General features: G+C 65.8%; 1 protein-coding gene across 1 annotated transcript in view; it reads right to left on the bottom strand.

Moving 5' to 3' along the window:
* The window catches only part of RABL6 (RAB, member RAS oncogene family like 6), a 20,261-nt gene that overhangs the window by 1,878 nt on the left and 5,751 nt on the right, over nt 1–12,632 (bottom strand). Inside the window, exons 2-13 of the mRNA XM_024762430.1 lie at nt 11,759–11,893; nt 10,470–10,517; nt 8,140–8,192; nt 7,107–7,198; nt 6,817–6,957; nt 6,139–6,244; nt 4,557–4,660; nt 2,157–2,476; nt 1,798–1,948; nt 697–912; nt 393–615; nt 8–64 (exon numbers count right to left, since the gene is read on the bottom strand). Coding sequence (XP_024618198.1) covers nt 8–64; nt 393–615; nt 697–912; nt 1,798–1,948; nt 2,157–2,476; nt 4,557–4,660; nt 6,139–6,244; nt 6,817–6,957; nt 7,107–7,198; nt 8,140–8,192; nt 10,470–10,517; nt 11,759–11,893 — 1,646 coding nt within the window. The remainder of the gene's footprint in view (nt 1–7; nt 65–392; nt 616–696; nt 913–1,797; nt 1,949–2,156; nt 2,477–4,556; nt 4,661–6,138; nt 6,245–6,816; nt 6,958–7,106; nt 7,199–8,139; nt 8,193–10,469; nt 10,518–11,758; nt 11,894–12,632) is intronic.

Here is a 12,632-nt window from a genome sequence, read left to right as displayed (position 1 = left end):
GCTGGACAGGGCCAGCTTCCTCATCCGTCACGTCCGAGAGGTCCTCTCGCACCGGGAACTCACCCTGGAGAAGGAGCGGGCAGGTGGGCCGCTGAGCCCCTCCCCAGTTCCCTGCGCCACCCCGCACCACGGGCTCACCCAGAGTGACGACAGCCCGAGCGGGGTAGCCGTGACGCCGAGGTCCCCCACCACATCCTCCCCAGAACGGGGGCAGCCTGGGCCTGGCACACGCAGCCCCCCGCGGGGCAGCCCTCCCGGCTCAGCCAGGCTGCCCTGACTCACGCCCCGCGAGACCCCTGCTGCGTTCTCGTGCCTCCCGTGCCTTTCTGCCATTCCCCACCCACCCCTCGCCCTGGACTCGGAGGCGGCGTGGTGCCAAGATCGTTCCTCACCACTCTCCGCTGAGCATCTAAGTTACTCTCAAAGTCAGGGTCGTCCATGACGAAGGAGAGCATCTGGGCAGCAATAGGCCCCTCGGGGTCACTTTCTGATGACACCTGCTTGTCCCCCCCGTCCTCCAGCCCCAGAGAGGAGCCCTCGGTGCCGCCTGGCCAGTGGGGCTCTGTGGCCTTGGGAGCTGCGTCCTGGTGTGGCCCCGAGGCCTTCGTGGAGGAACTGCAGGACACACAGGAGGGTCACGGAGCTTGAGGCTGCCCTCCCCCGCGGGACACCCCTTCCTTCCCACCCCCGACATACCGTTTGGTCCCTGGTTCAGAGCACTTCTGGGGGGCCAGGACGTTGGCCTCGTGGCGCCCTGCCACCACCTCTTCTTCCTCCTCGCTGGACAGAGTGATGTGCTCCCTGGGGATGGGGCCCGTGGGTGGCAGGGGCCTACTAGGCGGCTTATCTTCAAGGTCCACGTCGTCCTGGAAACCCGCCACCATTGGGTTCCCTCCTGGGGCCTCCCCATCACTGCAAAGGACAGGCAGGGCAGTCAGAGGTCACGAGTGGGGTATGGAGCGCCCACCCTGATCACCAGGCGGCTCTGTGCCAGGCAAGGGCCCTGACGGCGGGGTTGTCCACCCTTGCGTGGACGCAGCAAAGGGGGACACACTTCGAGGGTGGCCTTGGGGGCTGTCCTGTGTAGGGGACCCACCACATTGCAGCAGAGCTGTGGCAGAGGTCGACAGGAGAGCAGGCGTGAGGTGGGCTGAGGAGAGGACAGAGATGCCCCTGTGTGGCGGGAAGCCACGGCGGGGCCCGCGGGTGGACACCTGAAGTGGGTGCCCTCCCGTGGGGCGGTGGGGTGAGGGGTGTGGGGCCCAGGGTGATGAGGGGCTCAGTGATGCCGGGGCCCTCCCTTGGCAGGGGCACAGTGCTGGCTTCGGCCTGGTATTTTGCACTTTGGGACACGCGGTGATGGTGGAGGCGGAGCGGCGGGCCTCACTCGGGCTCAGCACTGGGAAGGGAGAGTGTGCGCCGGGCCTCGAGCCTCTCCCGTGCGGCCCTGACCGGCCACCTGCTGCGGGAGAAGCTGACAGCAGCTCTTTGGCCCCAGGATTCCTCCTTCCACCCGGCCAAGGCTCTCAAGTGGCATCAGCCCAAGGAAGTCACTGACAGGAAGATGCCGCCGACAGGCGGGTCACCGGCTCCCTGCTCCCTCCCTGCAGGTGTGAGGCAGCCCTTCCCTCAGCTCCTCAGGCCCAGCTCTGCTTCTGTCCCCAGAGCCCAGATGGGGTGCCTGTCCCCTCCGCCCGCCCAGTGCCAGGGAGGCAGCAGAGTCCACACCTGACAGGCCGAGGGCCAAGGCTGAGGACGGCAGCAGCTACCCGCCTGCCTCCCAGGCCCCGCCCTTACCTGTCACTGTCCTGCGGGACCTTGGCTCCAACTTTCTTTTCATCCTTTGGCGGGGCTACGTCCTCCAGGAAGCTGCGGTCAAGACTGTCGTCAGGAACAAAGTCCTCCACGTTCTGGACTCTTGCCGGGGCCTCTGAAGCTGGGGCCGGCTCTGTGGACAGCAGGCACCAACTCTTGCCCAGCGCCCAGCCCAGCCGGGTCCACCCCAGGCTGGGCCACAAGCAGGATGCCGTGTGGCTAGGCTGTGGGGCTGCCTGCCCAGCAGGAAGAAGGGGGACCCCATCCTGGCCGGCAAGGGCTCCCGGGGCCAGGGAGACAGGGCTGTGCCCCGCCTCCCGAGGGCTGCTTCTGGGGCCTACCTGGGGGTGACGGGGCCACCTCGGCCGCCGGCGAGGTCCCGAACAGCCGCGAGATGATGCTGCGCCGCGGGGGTGCGGCGGGGACCAGGGGGTGTGCAGGGGCTGGCGGCGCCTCCGAGGGGCAGGGGGGCCCCGGGCAAGCCGAGGGGGCCTGGAGGGGCGGCTGCGGAGCCGGCTGGGGTGTGCTGGGGCTGGAGCTCCCCGTGGACACTGCACTCAGAGGCACCACAGGAGACGGGGAGCCCGAGGATGGACTCTGCCCGTTGGTGGCCAGCGGGGACGTGTGGCCACGGCTGCGGGCCTCCATCATCTCGAGGAAGCTGGGGGCAAACAGGGCAAGGGGTGAGAAAGCCACCTCCCCGCGCCGCCTCCTCAGAGGCTGCTGCTGCCGTGCTGGTGGGGACGGGGTGCCCCGGTCTCAGGCTCGAGCCCCTACCTGCCTTTCCAGGAGGTTTCCCAGCGCAGGCTGGTGGCAAACACTGCAAGTGCCCCCGGGGCGGGGGGCGACAGGTGCGAACACAAACCCTGGCTGGGAGTCTCTTCCCGCAAGGGGAAGGGTGCGCGTGTGCGGACAGGCAGGCTCTGCTGTGCCCCCGCCCTATGCCCCCTGACCCTGTTTCTAGAACCCACCTACAGGGACAGGCTGCAACCCTCCCAGACAGGGAGGGGCCTAGACCCGGGCAGCCTGGGCCCGACCGTCCCACTGGCTAAGGACCCTGGTGTCACCTAGGCCTGTAGCAGGGCCCTCCTCCCGTGGGGTGGGCTTTCAAACAGAAGGTGTGGAATGGAGAGCCGGCCTGTGCTTATGGGCCAGGGTCCCGGGGGGCTGGGGCGTCTGGGCCGGCCGGCCTCACCTCTAGGTTGGTATTTGGGCGAGGGGGTGGGGGGTGGGAGGAAGGACGGGCAAGGCACTGGGTCCTGGCGCAGGCTGGGAGCGGATCCGCCCCAGACCTCGTCCGGTCCCCCAGCTGCTCAGGGGAGGTCACAGGGACACCACAGCTGAGCCCCCACATGGCGCCGCCTTCTTCCAACGGCCTGGTCCCGGGGGCTGGCTGGGGGCGGACGCTGTGGGGAGGCTCCAGATGCCACCTCACCAGGGACCCTATGCTTGATGACACCGGGCGCCCAAGCTCTCCATCAGAGGACACCTTGCAGGAGCTGGTCAGCCCCAGGGTGGCGTCCACAGCGAGGCCAGCCTGGCAGACGGAGCAGGTGAACCCCCCCCAGAATAACTCCTGCTGCCCCCACTCTCTCTGTTCCAGGACCAGCAGCTGGATCTTTCTCGGGAGACCCAAAGGCCCTTCCTCGAGTCCCTCTGGGGCAGCTGGGAGGTGCGAGGGTCCTGCCTGGGCCGTAGCCAGAGCCCGTGCTCCACGCCGTGAGCACAGGTGGGGCAGCAGCCTGCGCCCCACCCCCCAGCCCCAACATTTGGATAATTCAACAAAACAAAGGAAGCACCTGTTTTTAGGGGTGGTTCAGGGTTAGGCCTTCCCCCACGAGCTGTGGAAGGCGGACGGGCCTGCTACCTGCTCTGGGCGCCCCAAGACCCTGCAACGGCAGAGGAGGGCCTGCCCGGGGGCTGCTCCCCGCCCGCTCGGCCGTCCTGCTGGAAGTGGCAGGACAACGCCCCTTCCTCCACTATCAAGGGCCAGGAGATTTCGTTCCCACCCAACACGCCTTCCCAAGGTCAAGGAGCTCTCTCCACTGGCATCAACCTCGGAAACCTATGTCAAAACAGGGACGGGGCCTCGGCTGGAAAACGCCAGGGTGGCCGGTCTTGCTGGGGCCTGCGGTGTACACGTGGCCGGGTCAGCGGCTCCCCCTTCTGCATGCCATGTGGCCGACAGGCGGGCCGGTCTGGACAGAGGCAGGCGGGGGCCGGGCAGCTAGAGCGCCTACAGCCGCACCGGGCCTGCACGCCGTGTTCCCTCCACCCCCGCAAGGCACGCAGCTGTCTGGGGACAGCAGCTGCAGAAGCACCTCCGTGAACTGCCGGCCACACCGTGTGCCCGTCACACCCGGTTAAAGCAGGCCGGGCCTGAAGTGCTCAGTGGGTGGGGGTGGCAGGGCCCTGGGGTGTCCAACCTCACATCCTCAGGGCCAGCAGGGGCCCGGTATCTGCTTCCCAGGAAGAGCTGAGGCCTGACAGCGCGGCGAGAGCCACCCTCGCCCCCTTCCCATGGGGCCTGGGCCACATTCAAAGCTGAAATGACTCGCTTTCTTTGAGCAACACACCTCCACGTGGACAGATCTACCCGGGTGGGTGGCACTCAGGCTGCGGGCCCGCTGAGCGCACACCCGAGCTCAGAGGGAGGCCTGGCCCACAGGGCGCACGTGCCACCTGCCCGCAGAGCCCCGCCTGCAGGGTCTAAACGCTGAGGGCAGCCGCGGCCGACATACATGTCGTAGTTCTGGTCCTCGGTCTCCTGCTGCACGGACAACTCCTCCAGCGTGGCATCGATGTCCAGCTGGTTCGTCTCCAGCTGCCGCAGCAGCGTCTCTCTCTGCAGAAAGGAAGCAGACACCTGAGCCGGGACCGTCGCTGCAGTGAGCCACCCCTTCAGCCTGGCGCCCCTCTCGGCGGGCCCTTGATGGACAAAAGCACCTGAAGCTGAGTGCCTGGAGCCGGGAGCCCGCATGGCCTCGCCCAGGTCGTGACGCGAGCGAACCGCCCAGAGAGACAGCGCCCTGTTCACACAAGGTACCCCGAAGTGTAAGAAGCCGCAACACTTGCTGAGAACCACGCGCTTCCTGCCAGCCCCAGGCTCGGCAGCAGCAGCGGCTTCCAGCTTCCATCCTGCCCGATGCCACCCCCACCCGTGCTGCGGGTGTCTTCCTGCGATTCCATCCTGCCCGATGCCACCCCCCACCTGTGCTGCGGGTGTCTTCCTGCAATTTGTGTGCATGCTTTACTCGGACAGAAAGTTAAAGGGGCTCCTTCAGGCGACGTGGATCAACACCCAGGAAAGGGTGGCCAGCACATCTGCGAGGTCTGGACACCCTGAAAATGCCCGCCGCCCTGGCCTGCAGAGGCCTCATCCCTTCAAAAGAAGGCGAGAGGAAAGGAAAGACAGCCGCTCGCCCGAGTCAGTTCTCCATCCTTTTGGAGAAGGGCCGCGGGTCAATGTCCCAGTGACAAGCCGTGTGGGTGACACGTGTCCCCGCCACGTGATGAGCAGGGCAGTCACCTCTGGGGTCTCGCGCACAAAAGCCCGTCACCCATCCGAGGTCAGACAGACCCTGAGCCAGGCACGTCTGAAGAACTGTCACAGCCCGGCTCAGCCGAGGAAGAGTGACCACTACGTGTGGGGTGGGCTGGGTGGGGCCCAGGACAGAGGGCCGGCGGGAGGTGCCGACAGAGCCTGGTTCTGTGGTCTTGATGGGAACACCGTGGAAACGTGAGGCTGCAATCGGGGCACTGAACTGGGGCATGGAACCCTCTGCGCTCTCTGCAAACCTACAACTGTTCCCAAATACGAAGGTCAATAACGCCAAGAGCAAAGGGCTGCACAGTAGGGGGAGGAGGGCAGGGGCTTCTCGGGCCCATCCCGGCACCTGTCGCCAGAGAGGGGCTGGGTCCACAGCGGGGACACAGCGGCACGGCCACAGGGAGGATCCGAGGCGTCCTGATCTGGGTGCCGGGGCCGAGTGCACCTCCTCGGTGAGGACGGACACATGAGGGCCCCGGCAGGGGTCAGCGCAGAGGGTCGCAGCTCCCGGGAAGAACGTGCAAGGACACCCATGTTCTCCTGCAGCTAGTGGGTCCATGGCTCCAGAAGGGCCCAGGTCCCAGACCACCAGGCAAGGGGAGGGGACAGGGTGGGCCATCCAGGGGCCGCCAGCACCCGCACACGGCATCCTAACTGATGGCCTCGCTCCAACCAAACCACCAAGCTGCCCGCCCGCTCGGGCCCCGTCCCTGCACCACAGCGGCCCTGGCAGATCCAAGCCCCACCCCCTGCACCCTGCCGGCAGGGCTCACCTGGAGCTGCAGGAATGGGATGTTGAAGAACCTGTGCAGGTACTTGAGCCCGAAGCTGTTCTTCATGGAGGACTCGGCGTAGCGGAAGTAAGAAGACCCTGGGGGCCTGTTCGTGAAAAGCACGGAGACATGAGACACGGTGGTGGCAGCGGGCGGCGTGGCCTGGCCCTTCTGGGCCGGGCCACCCTTGGCGCCAGCACCCCCTTGCAGGGCTGAGTCGCCTCCTGTGGGTGACGGGCTCACGGTCCACAGGCGGAGACCTGAAGTTCAGAGGGCTCCGCTTAGCCGGGCGCCCACCAGGGGATGCCTGGACCAGGAAGGTGCTGCCTGCCTGCCCCGGCAGGACCTCGATGCACCATCCCCAGTGCCTGGCCCCGGCCTCAGAGATGGAGGGAGGCCGCCCCCACCTGGCACCTGGGACTGCTCAGTGCCAGGAAGCCAGGTGCCCACCCTCGGTCCTGCCCGCCCACACCCCACCCTCCAGGTCTGCGTCCCCATCCCGGAGGGGCAGGGTGCGGGCCAGGCGGGGCGGGGAAGCCGGGAGAGCTGGCGCACCCGGGGAGCCGGGGCCGTGCAGCTGGGTGGGCGGCCAGGGCTCGAGGCAGAGGAGGGCACAAGCAGGAGCGTCCCAGGCGGACAGGCCGACCGCAGCAGCAGCGCCTACGAGCTGGCACCCACCTGTCCAGGTTGTCGATGAAGTCTCGCGCGTCGTCGGGCAGGATGACGCGGTGCTCGCCCATGTCGCGGTAGTTCCCCAGCACGCACACAGGCACGTGCGTCGGCACTTTGGGAAGCTCCCGGAGAATGTAGTTGAAGGTCCTTGGGAGGCGCACGTGGGGAGAGACCCGCCTTAGCTTCCGCCCCCAGGGAACAGCGTGGCTGAATGGCCGGCGTGCACACTGCCCACGGCCAGCCCTCGAGAAGCACTGAGTGCCCTCCTGGACGCCCTCGTGGGCCAGCGCCCTTACCACTGCTTGGTGATATCGAACATCATGACCACCCCGTTGCAGTTCTTGTACACGTCCAGGAACTCGGCATCCAGGGCCATCTCGGACTCCGCCTAGGGATGGGGGAATCGGGCCTCAGAGACGGTGCCCCAGGCCAGGTCCCACAGGTGAGCACCCGCCAGCTCCTGGGAAAGGCTGAACAGGACTTTTACAACTGAAAAGACAATGGCTATTTTCATTTTGGGAAAAAAAACATAGACGCAAGGTTATCTGGAGTGGAGGCCACATCGTGCCTGCCCTCAATTGAGGGTCTCCCGCATTGGCCGTCGGCAGTGTCCTGACCTTGGGGCTCACGGACGCTCGGCTGCTGGGACAATTGAGCTGAAGAAATGCGTTGCAGAGCTGAGGATGTGTGTCCCAGAGAACCTTCCAGAGCACACACACCAGGGAGGCTGCAGTGCTGGGGGCGGTGGCAACATGCCCACAAAGACCACACAGACCTGGGCCAGGCGGGCACTGGATCTTCCTATCCTAAAAGGGAACCCGAACGGCTGCCCGCCGTCAGGAGGCCGTCTATGGGCAGGAGGACGCGGAGAGAAGGGCTCTTGGAAGCCGTCAGAAAGCTTTGCAGCTCGCCCCTGAATTCTTTGTGTCGAGGTGGCGGCCGCGGTGAGAGCCCTCTCGGAGCCACGCTCAGGCCCACGTGCGCCTGGGGCCACACCTGAAGGTATGCCTATGCTTTTAATGGCTGAGGCCTTTGTAACATGGATATAAAATTTGGTCACTTCACCTAAATACCTCTCAGGTCACCCCAACTCCGAGGAGGGTCTGGCGGGCATCCCTGACACAGAGCAGCAGCTCAGGTGACCCCAGCCACCCCAACGCGACCAAGGGCAGCACGGGAGTAGCCACTGAGTCCACCTGAGTCCACCAGCACAGATGGAGTCCTCAGGAGGTCCAGGCCAGGCAGGAGGCAGAGGGGTCTGAAGAACAGATGCCCGCTCACAACCCCCCAGCCGAAACAGTGGGCCACGTGGGAACAGATGCAGCTCACCTCCTGGGGTTCATTCTCCATCTTCAAGGCATCGCCTCGCTTCTTGCATTTTCCTTAAGAAAAGACACAGAGTCACGGGGTGGAAATGCTGGGCCCAAGGATGGCCTGAGGGGGTAGCAGCCCCTCCTTGTGTCCCACTGCCCCCCATGTCCCTGCCCCCGCCTCCAGTAGGTGCCTTACGGGCTGGGGCTGGAGCCGCCAGGACCCTAGGGCAGGACACGGCCAGGACCCCAGGGAGGCCACGGAGGCTCCCTGAGCCGGTGCTGAGGGTGGACGAGCTGGGCTTGGGGCCAGGAAGCCGTGGAACCACCTGAGCAGTAAGAGCTCCCATGCCCAGCCTCCCTTCCCTCCATCTCAGACATTTCTGACAGGGGAGAAAGGACCACTCGTCACCCTAGGGTCCCGGGGCCCTCAGTCTCAGAGTAGCGGGCTGGGCGAAACCAACAAACCGGGGTTCGTTTATTAGAAGGCCGCCCTCTGCCTCTTCCACAGCCTCTCCCAGAACCTCTCACCACCCTCTGATCCTGTCTCTGGAGGTGCCCCCAGCTCAACAGACGCTGGCCACCTCGCGCCCTCCCAGTGGATGCCTGGGGCCATGGGGTCGCGGCCCGAGCACCACGACTGCCGACAGGTGTGGCCGAAGCCCAGGACGTGCCACCACCGCCCAGCTGCGAGCAGAGCGGAATCTGGGCTGGTGCTCCTGGGGGGAGGGCCGGGCAGCCAGAGTTACGCCGCGCTCACGCCCGCCATGAGGGGCACCATCTCTCAGCCGCTGCCACCCCCCTCCAACTCGATGCCCTTTGCTGCTGTGGACGAGCCTCGGACCGTGTCCAACAGGGGACCAGTCAGGGTGGTAGAGAAGGCACGTTTCCTTCCCACTCTGCAGATTCCCACCCGAGAGGCACCAGATGACGGAGCCGTGGGGATGCTGAACGCTCGTACGGAATGCTGCCCCTGCCCCTGGCCGCCAGCACACAAGCAAGCCTCCGCTCCACGCCGCAAGGAGCTCTGTGGTGAACAGCCACCCAGGGAACTGTGGCCAGCCCATCACTGCCCTTCCATGGGTGGGAAGTGGGGTGCTTGGAGGTTCCCAGAACAGGGCAGTGCCTGCCTCTGTACCATGAGGCCGTTCCCCCCACTGAAGACACGACATGCTGCTGCATGGAAGGGGTCCCGTCAGCAAAGACAGAGCCCATTCTGGACATGTGCATCCCGTCCCGAATGAGTGCAGACCCAGGGAGTCGGAGCCAGGCACGCGGGGCAGGCGTGCGGGATGTGCCGGGGCACGGAGGGCAGCCTGGCCCGAGCGACGGCTCCCCCTCACATCCGGGATGGCGGCTGGGCTGCAAGGGGCTGCTTCCTAGTGCTACCCGGCCACACGCACACAGGATGCAGTGCAAGCACGCTTTGGAGCACGAGGCCCCTCCAGGCCCCGTGGGGTTTGAAGCGTCCTGGGGGCAGTAACCCCAGCATGGTGCACGGGCCCAGGGTAGCAGCACCCTCACCTGGCTCGATGGGTCCTTGGAACCCAAACCCACCTCCAGAGAACGCGGTGTAGGAGACAGCGCATGTCCTGCACCAGAAAGCGCAAGCTCGTAGAAGACAACGTCCCTTTGTCCCTGAAGGACGGGAGGAGCTATAGCAGGACTGCGGGGTCCGAGGCTGGGCCTGGGGGTCGGAGGTCAAACCTGCGAGGCCAGACCACGGTGTGCACAGGGCACTGGCCCCAGGAAGGAACACGAGCATCACACAGGAGGGGCCTGTGGCCTGTGTGCGAGGAGGAGATGAATGGGATGAGCCGCTGGGGATGAACGCGCCACGCCCCCACCCCGGCCCGCCTGCACACAGGCACGGCCGTTTGGGGTCTGTGTGCGCGCTGGGGTCCCCAAAAGCTCAAGCCACCTCAGAAGCCAAGGACCCTTGGCCCTGGGCCCAGGGGCAGGAACCAGTGGGCTGCTACACCCATGGTGCCGCAGGAAGGGCTCCCTGAACAGCCTCACAGGGCCTCTGGGTGTGGTCCGTGTCTGCCCTCCACGGTCACGTGCTCAGCCCAAGTGGGTGGGACAGGTGTCTCAAGAGCAAAGACCATGGTGCCCCGACTGGTCAGCAGCGGGCGCTCCGTCCTGGACCACACACCCGGAGCCCGACGGCACGGTCAGCACAGAGCCAGGCCTCCGACGGCCCCTGTGCCCAGGAACCAGAGTCAAGGGAACGAGGTGCCAGGAGGCGGCAGAGGAGGGGCCGCAAGCGAGGGAGAGAGGACAGCTGTTCTCCACAGCACAAGCAAAGCTTGAAAGAGAAAAGCACACTCATAGAAGGGTCTGACTTACCTTTGTCAACTACATCCCAGACTTCAACTTTCACGATATCATCAGTGGCTAAAACAGGGGGGAAACAGTAAGATGAGCATCCAGTGTGAACTTCCGGTTTCAAAGACGGGCCGCGCGACGTCACTGTCCCCACTCGGCGTCTCCCCAAGGGCCCCTGCTCCCGCCCAGGCTGGCGGGTGCTGTGCCCAGGACACCCCCTCCCTGGAAGGCAGGGAACAATCCGGACACCACCTCCACTGACACGACCCCATATCCCGAAGGGTCCCTGGGGCAGTCTCGCACCTAACCTGAACCCGGCCCCCGCTGGCCCCCCGGCTTCTGCGGGAAGGCCCAGTCCCAGTGATTCCGCCCTGCTCCTCGGCAGAGGCCTCTGCTCCGCTGCTTGCGGGGGGCCAGGGCAGCAGGCTCTGGGATGGGCCAATCTGGCGTCAGGGCCTGTGCACATGCCCGGGCCGTCAGCGGGTCCACCCACCACCCCAGGGATTCCGTGGGGAAAGGGGAGAGGCGGGCAACTGCCGGGCACCTGCCACCAAGCTGCAGGGCACAAGAAGTGCGCTGTCCCCGCCGACTTCACCCCAGACCGGGAAGGGGTGCCCTAGGGGGTGAGGCTTCCCTGTGCAGCTGGTGGGCAGGGCAGCACGAATCCACACAGCTGTCCTACGTCGCGGCCTGGCCGTCCCTAGGAGCGAGTCGGAACTTCTACAAAGGCCCGTGTGTCCTGCTGTTGGCCCGCTGGATTGTTTTTTTCAACGAAAAGGAATGTTTAAAACGGCTCAAAGGTCATTTGCTTTCTGGCTCCTGAGCACGCAGAGTGGATTCTCTCCCTCCCAGCAGGGCGCCCCGTGGCCGCTGTCCCCCAGGAGCGGAGTGGAGGTGCCTGCCATTCTGCCTACGGCCGGGTGGCCGCCAGGTGTGTTCTGCCCATCAGGCAATCTCGCCAGCAAACCCCCTCCCAGGACCCTGTGGGGACTGGCACTTCACAACTGCCGCCAAGAGCCGGGCTCCAAGGCCCAAGGGGCCTCTGTCTGCCGGGGCCCAGCACGCGCTGTGGCCGGGATGGTCCCTGCCCGGAGGCTCTGCCCCTAGGACGTCCGAAGGTCCGGGCCTCTGGCCCCGCTCCCAGGTGGACCGAGTCTCCCACGGGACAGGGGGCTTCAGGGCCACCCCAAAGCGGCTTTGATGAGCCCCCGAGTTCACGCGTGTGCGGTGTTCCAGGGACGACCCCAGGCTGGGGAGGGCGACGGGAGGAAGACCCCTACCCAGCAGGCCCCGCCCCCCGCCGCCCTCACTTTTGTAGCTCCAGTGGATGCTGGTGACCTGGATCTCCTGCGTGGGGATGTACTCCTCCACGAACTTCTTGCCCTGCAGCCGGTGCCACAAGGCCGTCTTGCCCGTGTTCCTGTCCCCTCGGATAACGATCTTCACTGCGGGGAGAGAGCACAGGTGAGGCAAACAGTCAAGGCAAAAGGCAAACTTTCACCCCCGAGCGAGTCCACGCATGGCTTCTCGTGCACAGACGTGGCCAGTGTGGCTGGCGAGCCAGGAGAGCTGGGTGAGGCGGGCTGGCCGGGAGCCCCCGGAGGGACGAGGCCGTGGGCACACGTTCGCTCCCTCGGGGCACCGGCAGCCCTGCTCTCCCCCAGGCCCCCGACGGACTTCCTCCGGGGCAGGTGGTCGACCTCGGGACTCAGCACTCGGGAACGCAGTGCTCCAGAGCTGGGTGCCCGTGGGGCAGGTCGGGGCAGGCCGTGCTCACCTCTGCAGGCCCCACGATTCCCACGTCCGCTCTTACCCTCCTTTCCCAGAGCCCTGGCATCTTCGGGGCAGGATTCTGCAGGACGCGGGGCTCCTCAAGACCACATCTGGGATGACAACAGGAAGCCTGGATTCTACTCTGCTTGCTCAGCCGGTGTTCAGGAGCGTGTGCACGTGGAGGGCTGGGGGCAGCGTCTCCCCCACTGGCACTGGGCACCTGGCAGGGCCGGCGTGGACTCCATGTTTCTCACCCGGTCATCCTCTAGGGTGCCGTCTTCTAAGTGTTCAACGTCCGGCACAAAGTCATCCGTGACATTGTACGTTCTAGACCTCGAGGTTGCCGCTGTGCGCTCTCCATCCTCCCGGATACTTGTCTTGTCTTTTTTTTTTTTTTTTTTTTTTTTTTTT

Source organism: Neophocaena asiaeorientalis, unplaced genomic scaffold (assembly GCF_003031525.2).
Source record: "Neophocaena asiaeorientalis asiaeorientalis breed wild unplaced genomic scaffold, Neophocaena_asiaeorientalis_V1.1 scaffold78, whole genome shotgun sequence".
Classification (NCBI taxonomy): Eukaryota; Metazoa; Chordata; class Mammalia; order Artiodactyla; family Phocoenidae; genus Neophocaena; species Neophocaena asiaeorientalis.
The sequence above is the reverse complement of the archived record's forward strand: the minus strand, read 5'-3'. Positions and strand labels throughout refer to the sequence as shown.